The sequence below is a fragment of the Anopheles cruzii genome, chromosome 2 (genome assembly GCF_943734635.1).
Source record: "Anopheles cruzii chromosome 2, idAnoCruzAS_RS32_06, whole genome shotgun sequence".
NCBI lineage: Eukaryota > Metazoa > Arthropoda > Insecta > Diptera > Culicidae > Anopheles > Anopheles cruzii.
In genome coordinates, this window is record NC_069144.1 from 47,599,856 (window position 1) to 47,613,145 (window position 13,290).

Below are 13,290 nucleotides of genomic sequence, written 5' to 3' on the forward strand. Positions count from 1 at the left end.
TCAGCAGCGACAAGTGGCCCTCGTGGTGCTCGGGAAAGTGTCGGTAAAGATACTCGGAGCATATCAGCTGCAGAACCGTGTCGCCGAAAAACTCAAGCCGCTGGTTCGAGCCAAGCGTCAGATTGGTGAATCCCATGGACCGATCGGTGAAAGCGCGCGCCAGCAGCCGGATGTGTTTGAATTTCACGCCAATCGAGTCTTCGAAGCGCGTCAGCATTTTAAGCATCTCAAACGACTCAATGTGATGCCGGTCGCCATCCGGTTCCTGCTCCTGCAGCGGATGGGGAGGATAGTTTACCCAGACGCTGTGCAGGATCGGATCGTCCTTTCCGTACAGGGCGTAAGCGAATACACGGTCAGCCACTTCAATACCACCGTCGAGCAACAGGGCACCCATCAGCGCCTCGAAGCAGTTGGCAAGGGCATGGCGTAGCTCGAGCTCATGGCACAAGTCGGACCCATGCGCGTACAACATAAACTCCTCCAATTGGAGCTTCTTGGCCAATACCGCCAGATGCTGATTCTGTACAATCGCCGCACGGTAGGTCGCCAGCCCGCCTTCTTCCAGATCGGGAAACATGTGAAACAGATGGATCGAGGTAATGAATTCGACCACCGCGTCGCCAAGAAACTCAAGCCGCTCGTTATGGGTAATGTTGCTATCGGTTTCACATTCCTTGCCGAAACGCGACATTATGCTGATCAGTGTGTTGATGCCGCGCTTGCGAGTGTTCATATAGTGGATCTTACGGTCACCATACTCCGGCTGGCGGATACCGCAGTTCGTAAGGCTGTTACGCGCGTGGTCCGGGTTGGTGCCAAAATTCTCCTTGTACGACGGGTGCGTAAGGGCGAGCTGGAGCGTATAACGGTTCGTAAACTTGTAGTCGATGACCCGTTCCAGCACATCGAGCGCTCGGTGGAAGCGAAGGTGGCCGGTTAGCACCGGTATCAGCATTGCATGCTGCACCATATCGCACATGATACCCGTCCGGTGAAAGGAGCGAGCGCTCACCGCGATCGTAATGTTACGCTTCATGCGTCCCTGCATGCGCATCTCCAGCAGTCGGTTTTCCTTCGCCTCCAACTTACGTTTGTCATCAAACGACGGTTTCGACATGTTCGCCACGAGGTGCCGGTTTTTGATGTACTCCCGCCACGCTTTCTGGTACTCGGAGTTACCCGCGTAGCTGAGCTGTGGCGGGCGTATTCCGAAGTGGACGATCACCGGGTGCACGAACCCATTAGCGTCGAGAGCGGTTGCTGCCTCCGGCACATCGCTGATGTTACGATCGAGCTGGTCCACGCGGACGGAGCACGGTTTCATGCCCGGGTTCGTCACCACCATGCCCTTCAGGCAGTCAACATAGTCTTGCCATTCGCCCTGCCCCATCGTCATCATCTCACCGAGCAATTCCGGCTGGACCAGTGGGCCAGAGTTGTCGAGCAAGTATCGTAGCACCTCAGCCATTGCCAGCACTTCCTTGCCGTTGTCGGGCAGATCGCGCACGAACGCGGCAAAAAGTGATAACAAGGGCAGGAGCTATCCGCGTCTTTCGGCCCAGACGGCTGCACACTAAAATCGACCAGCTCGAGGAGCTCACGGAACAGAAAGCGCTCGAACAGATCGAGCTCGCGAATAGTAAAGTTCTCCGGCATCGGTTCTTCTAGGTAGAGGATGGTGTACTCGATGTTGAAACGAATCACCTTACAGGTAGGCAGCTCGCCGATGGGCTCGTGCGCCAGCAGCGAAAACCCTTCGAACAGGAACTCGTGCTGGTCATGCTGATGATCGTGGGTGTTTTGGTGAGAAAGTTGGTCGGTGGTGAGATCGTAATGCTGCAAATGCATAAAAAAAAAACAAAAGTAGCGCGAGAACAATGAAAGACGAGCTTTTGTCGAATGCTTACCGGTAGTGGTGCAGTTTGCTCGCGTTATTTGATTGTTGCGCGCACTGCGAAAACCCTGCCTCACCCGGGTACTTTCCATGCCGGATTCCGGTTCGCTGAGCGTGCTGAACAGCGGCACAGTGGTCCATCGTTCATCTCACCGGGATCGTTATGCCACAAGTCGGCGTGAAGGCGCAGCGGGTGCTTCATTTTCGCTTCCAGCGCAGCCATGTTGCACTCGTTCGCGTCCGGCCAGTCCAGCTCGTTCTCGTCCGACGATCTCGATGTGTCTGATGCTTCCGACGAAGAGCGCTTATCAGGATTTTTGGGTGCATTTTTTGCTTTTGCGTTTGGAAGGGTGGCGGTGCTTGGGCGATACACCCTTGGGTCGTTCGGGCTCCGACTGCGCTGTCCGGACACGTGCTGCCCGTTGAATAAGTTCCTCGTCGAACAATGCGCAAAGCACATCCAGTCGGGGTGTCGACTCGACTTCGCGCTCGTCGCTTCTTCGCTCGCTTTAACTGCTTCGAGGCGCTGATGGGTGCTCTGTTGCTCGACGGTGGCATTGCGGCGGCTGACCGTGTATTCGCTTCCGCCCTGTTCGGGAAGGACGAGCCCATCCTGCACAGCATCTGGGTAAACTATCCTCCCCATCCGCTGCAGGAGCAGGAACCGGATGGCGACCGCCATCACATTGAGTCGTTTGAGATGCTTAAAATGCTGACGCGCTTCGAAGACTCCATTGGCGTGAAATTCAAACACATCCGGCTGCTGGCGCGCGCTTTCACCGATCGTTCCATGGGCTTCACCAATCTGACCCTTGGCTCGAACCAGCGGCTTGAGTTTTTCGGCGACACGGTTCTGCAGTTGATATGCTCCGAGTATCTTTACCGTCACTTTCCCGAGCACCACGAGGGCCACTTGTCGCTGCTGCGAAGCTCTCTGGTCAACAATCGCACGCAGGCGGTCGTGTGCGACGACTTGCGCATGACGCAGTACGCCGTGTATTCGAACCCGAAGGCGGAACTCAAAACAAAGGATCGGGCCGATCTGCTCGAAGCGTTCCTGGGAGCGATGTGCGTTGACCGCGGGCTGACGCACTGCGAGGTATTCTGTCGTGTGTGTCTGTTCCCGCGGCTGCAGGACTTTATTATGAACCAAGACTGGAACGACCCGAAGTCGAAGTTGCAGCAGTGCTGCCTCACGCTGCGCACGATGAATGGAGGCGAACCGGACATACCGGTGTACAAGGTCGATAGTAAAGGTCGGCTGGCGACGACCGCACCCATCCGGGCCGCTTCTCATCTTTGCTCATTTCGGCAAACCGACGCGCAATATGCTCTGAAGGTTTCACAGTAATTGCGCCGCCATTTTGAAAGAGTTTCCTTCCGCTCTCTGTCCTGCGCGACTCGCGTGATAGCGGATGAAAACTACAACAATAAAATGCAGGCAATAATATCATTTTACTATACAAGGCGTACGGAAGACTGGCGGAAGCATTTGTTAACATCTTGAAGCTTACATCTTGAAATTGTTTGATGCTCTTTCAACGAACCTTGCCCAAGACAAACCCGGTGGTCGCTTCGACCGGGCCGTAATTCTGCAGCTTCAACAGGCGTGGCGAGTTGAGCGGCGTTTGGAGGCTGCAGCTGCGAGAGGATAAGTTTTGCTACGCTTGCAATATTTTATTAGGTGCACTTTGAACCGTTTGTTGTTAACCGCCGACTGCAAATAAACTCCTAAGCAAGACCGGAATCGCGACTAACTGACAGCTCCTCGAGCCGTCTGTTCAGTCTGTTTACACATTTATGTCCACGGCTTGTGTATGTGCGTAGTATAACTTTACCTTTAGACTATGTATGTACTATGTTAAATACTAAATAAAGGGAAACAGGATGTTTCCCACATCGGGAAACTTTAAATGTAAAACAAAATTACCAGCCGGTCACGTTACCATTTTGCGCGCGCTTCGAAATTGACAGCTGATAGTGACAAGAAAAGGAAAAAAAGGAATAGCTGTTTTGTTTACAAACGTCAGAACAACACTTTGGCAGACACGAACGCAATTTTGCGGATCGCGGAGTTTTTCAATATTTCTCTCCAAAGCGGCCACAAAATGGCAGCGGCCGATGCTAAAGAAGACTACATCCAGCAGCGATTGAACAAGGTTCTTGAGGCGCACATCGAAACGGATCGTGAAACGCTCGACGCACTCTCGGATCTGTCGTCGTTCTTCAAGGACAACACGCTCCAGTCACGCCGCAACTTACGGAGCCAGATCGAAAAGCGCAGTCTGGAAATAAATCAGGTAAGCCGCTCAAACTTTGGCCCCTCTTTCGTACTAACCACCAGCATTATTTCACCCACAGCGCTTTTTGGGTGCATTTCGCGAAGTGAAGGAATTGCTGGACGGAATTTGCGATGACATAAACGGAATGAGCCAGTCGGTCGAGGGCATGAAGTCACAGCTGCGCAGCACCGAGGCCCAAACGAAGGATCTCATACAGCAGGCCAACACGTTGCAGGAGGAAAATGGCAAACTGCAGGTGCAGCAAAAGATTGCCAACGGTTTCCTGTCCCGCTTTCAGGTGTCTGTGGCGGAGCACCAGATGCTGTACGGAGCGAAGCGGGACGCACCGATAACGGCAGAGTTTTTCCAAGTGCTGGACCGTGTGCAAAGCATTCATGCCGATTGCCGCACGCTAATGCAGAGCGGTTACCAAACGGTGGCGTTGGACATAATGGAAGAGATGACACTGCACCAGGAAGCGGCCCTGGAACGGTTGTATCGCTGGACGCAATCGCACTGCCGAAACGTTGATTCCAACGAGATGGGTGTGCTGATTATCGAGGCCATGGCACGGCTGCAGGATCGGCCGGTGCTGTTTAAATACGTGATCGATGAGTATTCCACCGCGCGGCGGTCCGTTGTGGTGCGCAGCTTCATCGACGCACTGACGATCGGTGGCTCCGGTGGTAATGCGCGACCGATCGAAATGCTGGCCCACGACCCGAAGCGCTACATCGGGGACATGTTTGCCTACATCCATCAGATTCTTCCCCCCGAAAAGGAAAGCTTGCAGATGTTGGTTCGAAACTGCGACAAGGAAGACATAACGGAGCAGGTTCAGTCGGCGATGGTTAACATCTCCGATGGGGTGTGCCATCCACTGCGGGTGCGCGTCGAGACGATACTGAACGCGGAAAAGGACACCATCATACTGTACTCCATCTTCAATCTGATCAAGTTCTACCAAAACATGATCAACAGCATCGTGAAAGGCGGCCAGCTCGAACAGTGCATGGCCGATATGCAGCTATTCTCCGAGACCACGTACTTGAACTCCCTCGCATTCCAGGTGAAGCACCTGCTGCAGGGTCCGAACGAGAACCGGATCGGTCTCGAACCACCACAAACGGACCTGGTACCGTCACCGAGCGTGGGCCGGCTGCTAAACCTCCTCAAAGAGATCCTTTCGGTGGCCAGTATGGTGGCGGGCAGTCAGACGGATATAGTAAAAATTGTTGGCTGCGTTATCGATCCGCTGCTTCAATCGGTCCAAGAATCGGCGTCCCATTTACCGACCACGGACATGGCAGTTTACTTGCTCAACTCCTTGTACCAAATCGAGAGCGTCATCTCGATCTACGAATACATGGAGGAACGGCTCGAAAGGCTGCGGGCCCAATCGGATGCCCAGATTGACACGCTAACGTCCGAGCAGGCCTCATCGCTCGTGGCGAACCTCAACCTCGGTCCCATCTACACCGTTTTGCAGGGCAATGCGACCCAAATTGACCAGCGGCATTTGCAGACCTTCGTGGTAAGTTAGATGAATGCGAATTTGTTTTTGGGCCATTTCACCGTCATTATCTTACACGTAGATCAAACTGGAGCAGTTCCTGCAAACACCGGAGATACTACTGCTGACCCAGGTGAATCTACTTCTGAGCAGCGGACACCGGGCGACGGTGCAGAAACGATCGTTCAACGTGATCATCGCCATTTACCGGCAAATCTACGATCGCATCAACGATCCCACTAACGGTTACACCAACCCGGAAACGATCCTTTCGAAAACCCCGGAACAGGTGGCCGAACTGCTGTGTGGATAAGTTATTAGTTGAATAAATTAAGCAAAGTTATTACGAACCAATTCGAAGCGATAACGGGTATCTTTTGCACCGGGTCTTTCGAGCACCTTGCCGGAACGTAAACAAGCAGTTTGAGGTTGAACTGCTCGAAAAGCGAAGCTCGAACTGTCAAATCGCAACCGCTCGCATCGATGTGTGCGTGTCCACAGGCGCAGTGGTGTGTGTGTGATTCGTCGTTTAGTGTTTCTCGACGTTCCAATCCCAATCCGACGAAACGGATCACAGTTTCGGATTCGCTGTCGAGTGTATTTATTTTCCCGAGAACGCTCTCCTTTTTGGTTCTGGTTTTGTTCGGTTCTAGGTGCGTGCGTGTTTCCTCCGCCGTCAGTCTATCAACTTGTCCTCCCACTCTCCCTGGCGGACCCTTCTTTGTTGTGTTTCCTGTTTCATCGGATCCTCCCACGGCCACAACGGTGTGTTTGGGCCACGCTTTGGCAATCACAAACCGCCGCCGCCGTCGTATCACGTCACCGTGGACAGAGAATTTCGGTGCGTTCGAGTGGCATCCAACGGCGCAATCAGCCAGCCGCCAGCTAGCCCTTTGGAGCGTCATCGGTCGGTCGGTCGGTCGTGTGCTCTCGAGTGGATCCGTGTTGCACCCTCCCGCGCACCCTGCGCCTGCTCGTCTAGTACGCGTGTTTCCTGCCAGTAGGAGAATTTACACGCTGCGTTGCAACGTTCGCGTTTCCGATCGGTTACCGATGCGACGATGCCAAGGAGGCACTCTCGGGTCGGCGTAACGGTTGCAGGCCGCCTATGCACTCGGATGTGCTCGGAACAAAAGAATTCTGCTCGCCCGCGGGTCTAGCTGCAGCGCAATCTAGTCGCGTGTGTGTAGCGGAATGCGTAAGCTCCCTCTCGAGAAACGACGGCACGCCGCACCGTTTGTCCGTCTGTATCTCCGTCGGTGTAATCGTGGAAAGTGAGATTTCCCTCCGCCGAGGTGTGCGCTCAGGTTTTGGGGCCGTAACGGAAGTTGGGTTAATCGATTGACCGATCGCGCTTGGCCTCGATCTTGTCCGATCGCGCTGAGGTGTGCTGTGTGTGACGTTTACACTTTGCGCTGTGTGCGAGGTGTGTGCAGTGACCGAAACAACAGAAAAGCCCCACGAGAAAAAAACTCACGTCTCAGTGAGTGCGTGCGTGCGTCAGTGTTTCGATCGTGTTTGATCATGTTTTTCTGTCGTGTGCCGCCGGGAAAGTCCGTGTGAAAATTGTAACACTGCCGGAAAGGTTCCGAAATACACGGATCGCTCCGGGGCGTAAAGTGTTTTTCTTTATTTTTTTTTCTTTTCCCCCTGCCTTCTGTGACCCGTCAGTGAGTGGCCGCTGGGCTGTGTGTGCAGAGGAATTCTCCCACCGGACGCGCGCGAGTGAGTGAAACAGCAACATCGCAATCGCAGTGGGCGCAGCACGCGACAGCAGCATCGGCGCGAGCGCGAGAGCGAAAGAGTAGGCTGCGTGTGGCTAAGCTCGCCGCTCGGAACGAAACTCTCATCTCAAAATGGCGGATTCATATTATCAGGTACGATCGCGGGCATATTTCCCTCCAAACACACCACTTATCTCCACTGCAACGCGCCGCGCCGCAAGCCTAATCCACTTTCAGACCAAAATAGGGCCCATGATTCACTGCCGGACACGGCAGTGCCGGTGTGTTTATCCCAGACTTTTCCACAGACTGGCCCCGGCTCGGCGAGTGTGGCTCACCGACCGAGCCATTTTCCCTTTCTCACGGAATGTTGCGATCCTCATGCTATCCCGATTTGTGGGTCAAAAAGTGACTATTTGTCATGAACATGCACCCCGGTGGCCCGGTGATGACGAGGAAACGATAAAATGTCAGCAAGATAATTCGCAGAAGAAGGTCCCAAAAGAAAATGGTTGATCGGTCGGTCGTGTCGTGCGTCACGGACCCCCAACAACTACTGCAGGTTAATACAGAAGTTGCGACAACTTTCGGTCCAATATCGAGCGGCAGTTACGTGTGTTAGATTACGTGTTCCGATCTTCTTCTCATGGCCGGCATGATCCAGAAAAGTACCCGGTGCGTCTCTCGGCTGAAGTAGCCAAGACGGAACTATGGCAGCATCGCTCAAGGCACGGCGCGTGTGACCAGTCTAACTGGGATGGAAACAGGTTTAACATACGGTGTGTCCGTGCAGTATCATGCGACCGTCTCAAGTGTATGTAATAAAAAAAGACTCCCAAAGGGCCCCCCGCCTCATCAGGCCACCGTCTACGGAGACGCACGTCTACGATTCTTGGCGATGAAGATGGCGAATAAGCGACCCACGAACGTCGCCGCCGCAGCGCGATAAATAAGCCGAAGATCGCCTTCCCTTGCTCGCTCGCTCGCTCGCTCGCTCGCTGTCTGCGTCCGTGCCGTGTCCAGCTGCCAGCCAGCCAGCCAGCTCTCACATGTATGAATTACTTTAAATTGCCGGACGATCTCTCCTCTCGCCTAAGCCGCGCGCGGCGGCAAGTAATGTGCCGCCAACGCATCCGCGGGCCAAATTTGTCTCCGTTCCGTTCACCGTGTTGCCAATCGCGAGCGGTGTGCTACAAATTACTTTTCAACCGTTGGAATGTGAACATTAAGCGCTGGAAGCGCGGCAGAAAATATATTTCCGATTTTAAGGTGTGCTTCTTGTGTAGACACCGATTTTTACTGGCTCACGGGAATGATTCAGAAAACGCCGCTCGCCCAAGAGGGGGTGATAAGCACACGGTTTACTATTGATTAGTCATTGGCCGGGCGAACAAGGGAGCAAACTTCCCAAGACGACGGGGGGCGCACAGCATAAGTCGAATTTCGTTACCCGTTATCTAAAGTTTCACAACGTCGTTCCGAGAGAGCCTGATAACAGCGCGCCCGCGGACCGGCGCGGTTTGGTGCTGCTGATCTTCCCATGCCGTGTCAGGTTCGAAACGTGTAAACGGTGGGTTCATGGTCACTACAGCGTGGCCCAAAGGGGGGGACAATGATTGTCTTGCGAATTCGGTAGCCATTTAAAGGTGAGATTGATTATCGGGAGTCCGGCAAAAAAACGCTTACCGAAACGTTCGACAGGGTGTTCGAGCCGAATCCTTGGACACGCAATGGCCAGTTAGCAGACCCATGGCGATTCGACTGTAGCGTGAGACAGCGTCGTAAACTGATGGCCTATCTCTGAACTGAGCTGTGGACAGATAGACCAAGCAAAGGACGGAACCAATTTCTTGCGCTCAACGGATGGCGTGACAAAATCAATCGCTCACAAAACACGGTTTATTTGATGCTTTATTTTGTCTTCGCCACCACACATCGACATTAAACGTTTTTCGTATCGTCGGTTCAACCGGTTTTCGCGGGTTTCGTAATTGGTTTCCCTTCAGAACGGTTCGGATTTGGATTGCATTCTGCGAAAGGCCACAAAAATCGCCCATAATCTGGTGTCTTCCTACTCTACTCTTTAATTCGTTTCGTTGCCATTGCAGTTCCCTCTAGATCGCGATGCTCGCGTGTGTGTGTTCCCATACTCTACAATTGATTTATTGACCTCCTTCGATAGCGAAATGCAATCAATTAGGCCGGTGATGACTTGGCCAATAACGCGGAAGTCACTCTAGCCCCGCCGTTCGTCCGACTGACCAACTTGATGAGGCACGACGACATGTTGGAGTGCGTCTTCGTCGGCGCAAAATAGCTTATCATTTCGGTAAATGGGTCGCTTCGTTCCGTTCGGGCACACCCATGTTCCCTGCGGCGACGGAAGCTATCCAAATATCTCAAGTATTCCCTAAACGCTGGCCATTACTGAACGAAAGCCCAGGAAGACAATCGTGTTTTCGTGCCGTTTTCCAAATAAAATGTGCAAACAACCAAAGTGTGCGAGTGTTTGCTTTGCTGAGCTGGAAAATTGGACACACTTTTCATTCAGAAGGCCGGCCAGTCTTTTTGATAAAGATTGCTCATTTCAGATTGCCGTTTTCTGCAACAAATCTCACGATCTCGAAGGGAACCCAGATTACAAGTTATTAATTTGTGATGCAAAATAATGTTTTCCACACTCCAAAATGGTGTGCATTTTTAGGCGGACAAACCCCAAATTACTATCATTTCCCCGAAAACGCGTACGCCGTTCGCGGTTGTCATTACAGGGCGCCACCTTTGACCTCTCCTAGTGTTTCCGCCGCCAACCGATTGTGAAAACGAAACCACTGTGTGTGTAGTAAGCGGTGCGGTGTGTAACGCTTCTTTCTTCTGGCACCCAACAATGGTCGTGTGCTGCCCCCCCGGGGAGGATAAGTAGCCGGTGGCCAGAGCAGCGGGTTCACACGTTCTCGTTTCCGCGGGTGTGCTGTGTGGCACAACACCATCCCGGCGAGCTGCTGTGAATAGTATGTAAGGCACCCCCCGGTCGAGGTCCACCTTTTTAGGGCCCGCGGTGTGTTGCTACGCAACCCGAACTACGCACTCGGAGGCTACTATGCGTCCATTGCCAGTTTACTTTGCCTTTTAGTTAGGCTGCCGAGTCCGGTCTTTAAACTGCGCCTAACAACCCTACGCCGCCAACTGGTGATGGTTGGCGCAATAAAACTTCGTGGCCATGCCACACACTGCTCGCATCCGGTGCTCTTGGGGGGTAGTCTATCAACACCTTCGGCCCGCTCAAATGGCTCCCCATCAACGCAGCACCCTCGAAATGTTATTTCGCATTTCGCGTCGTATTTAACCTTAGCAGCAAGCTCTCTCTCCCGAAAGTGCCACGGTTCGTGTGCTGTTGTGGGGTCAAAGAAAAACAATAAAATCTTTCGGTTTTATTGTGCAACGCCGTGTTGCGCGTGCTGTGTGCGGTACGGAAAATCCATCACTTTCACTGCCACAGACACAGCAGAGCTTTTGGGAACCGCCGTTCATGTCGGGAATTGATCTCGCTTTTCCCGAATGGTGGGACTCTCCGGAATTTTCCCATTACGCGCAGAAGGACCATCAGAAGGAAGCGCTCGGTCGAGGAGGACACCATCGGGTTTTTTTTATGCTGATGACGCCATTAGACGCCGGCTGTTGAGCCGGCACGCTGGCCCAAAGCCCAATCGACCGATCCAGCCGATTCGTAATTTCCCAATGAAAATGACGATAATCAACGTGTTTTTCGGTTCCGCCCGGTTCTGGTGTGTGTGTCCTGGAGCGCAATTTTATTTGGCCCTGGCCCTGATTTATGACCATCTCTTTTTCTCTCTTTCTCTGGGGAGGCAGCCTCTGAATTGGACGCGAAAGAAATGATGGCGCACTGCTGCTGCATAACAATCATTACGAAATGTGCTTCAGTTTATTTGATCATTACCATTGTTGGTATTTATTTTGGAATATCATTATTTGCTAGTCTCTCTCGCTCTCGGCGGTGGCCCATTTCTGTGCGATAAACTCGATCGATCGAACGAGCCCCAAATTGGGTGACGGATTTAGATGAGAGGCCGATTACAAACGGTTGAGGAACGCGGTCACCTGAATGTTGATCAATAAACTATTATTCAACACACATTCAAATGAGATTATTTATTCGCCCCAGCACTACTAAGCCCGTGTCTTCTCTATCTAGATCAATATTTAGATGCATACTTTGTAAGTGCACCGCTCCACCGTAAATTAGGTCGCACGATGCACCTATTCCAGCGCATTCCAGCATCGCCATTATTAACAAGACGTGCAATTTGGTGACGGCGACGCTGGAATCCAACACCCTTCCGCGGCCCGACTCATTATGCTGCCCCTCGGTGGTATGTGTGCCATGGCGACGTGATAACGCTTCGCCCTTCTCGCGAGCTGCTCATCTGCGCCATCTTCTAATTATCCTTCAATTAACCGCACGCCTCTCTGCGCGCCCGGCGAACACCTTTGGCGTGTCCCGCGATAATTTTGCCGCTCGCCGCCCCGAACCAGTTTGCGGGGTCCGCTCCCGGAAGCCGGCAGCCCATGGCTTTCGAGGCCACCTGGGAACAGGTGCTGCTGGGCTTTTATCAATTAAATCCCACAGCGCATCGGCCGGAGCTTCCTGATCGCGTCGCTAGTCCGGGGGAGGGAAACTGGATTGGGTTGGGTGGGTCCGTCCACTCCTGTCCTTTTGCCCGTAAAATCCTACGCAAATGAGGAGAAGGCGGACGAGGGCCACACTACACATTATCCCGCTCTTAACGAGCTCTGGTCGATGGGGTGGCGAACTGAAATCGAAAGTCGCGCCCGTTTCCGCCGGCGTACCGGAAGTGGTGTGGTCCGCTTTTTGATGGCGCCTCTCACCGAGTGGCCGGTGTTTCGGAAAGCCATTTCCTGCTTCTGCACCCTCGGTGGGCCGATCGAACTGATGTAGAGACAGAGAGGGAGAGACACAGGCGCAATATTAGCCTAATGAAAGGACACAATCCGCCGCCGACGTCGTGATCCGCGATTATTGCACCACAAGAGCTCTGCACGGATCAGATTAAGTGTCGGGCGGGGCCCGGGATGAAAACTTTGCAAACCGGATGCGCCACACATGCTACATATTGGCCGCGCAAGATGGCAATTTTGCGTGTGCGTTTCCAGTGCGCGCGCGCGTGAGATCTGCGTGTGACCGGGACGCACACTGGGTGGACCGTTTTCCATGCATATTTATGAAATAGGTGACTAGGCGGCGCTCGTTGCGATCTACGATGTTTATGATTATCTTTGCGCCACCGGCCCCGAAGCCGAAGAACCTGTCCGCCGGTCGGCACCTGGAGGGTCATAAAAGCAAAACTAGTTCAGGCGCATGTCGTGCGTTCAGGTTTCTTCCGCGTGCTGTACTTCAATTAATGGTGACGACTAACGACTCCCGATAATCCTCGCGCACGGAAGCCCCGGGGCGCGATCTGATCGCGCCGGACTCTTAATATGAACCAAAAACGGAGCTGACAACCTTCTTACTACCACCGGTACAGTTTTTCTTGTGGTCGTTTAGCGGTTTATGGCGCTGCGCTTAAGTGCGCCCATGTTCTGCCTTCAAGTTTCCTGTCTTTAATTTAAACTTCGCATTCCATCGTTGAGGCGTATATGTAAATTGATTTTAATTGTACCACTAGACAATGTCGGCAGGATTGCCGCCGGGTCCGGTGCGCCTGCAGGAATGAACACTGAATCGTCCGGAACGGTCCATCGTTGCTTTCGGTGTCAGACTGAAAGAGAATCATTCTTGAAAAGTAGCAGAACTCCTTCAAACATTTGCAGAACCCTCAAGATTCGAGGTTC

General features: G+C 53.0%; 1 protein-coding gene and 1 pseudogene across 1 annotated transcript; one reads left to right on the forward strand and one right to left on the reverse strand.

Moving 5' to 3' along the window:
- Positions 1 to 13: 13 nt before the first annotated feature.
- On the reverse strand, positions 14 to 2,394 carry LOC128279207 (ribonuclease 3-like; annotated as a pseudogene).
- Positions 2,395 to 4,005: 1,611 nt separating this feature from the next.
- On the forward strand, positions 4,006 to 6,035 carry LOC128267292 (conserved oligomeric Golgi complex subunit 6). The gene is made up of 3 exons (XM_053004098.1): positions 4,006 to 4,197; positions 4,259 to 5,713; positions 5,775 to 6,035. The coding sequence occupies exons 1-3, from the start codon at positions 4,006 to 4,008 to the stop codon at positions 6,003 to 6,005; spliced, it is 1,878 nt and encodes a 625-aa protein (XP_052860058.1). The 3' UTR covers positions 6,006 to 6,035.
- The last annotated feature ends 7,255 nt before the right edge of the window (positions 6,036 to 13,290 follow it).

Excerpts from the sequence above, each read along its gene's own strand:
- LOC128267292 (XM_053004098.1), top strand. The coding sequence starts at position 4,006 with ATGGCAGCGGCCGATGCTAAAGAAGACTACATCCAGCAGCGATTGAAC. Across the intron at positions 4,198-4,258 it reads GCAGTCTGGAAATAAATCAG|CGCTTTTTGGGTGCATTTCG; the intron begins GTAAGCCGCTCA and ends TTTCACCCACAG. Across the intron at positions 5,714-5,774 it reads GGCATTTGCAGACCTTCGTG|ATCAAACTGGAGCAGTTCCT; the intron begins GTAAGTTAGATG and ends TCTTACACGTAG.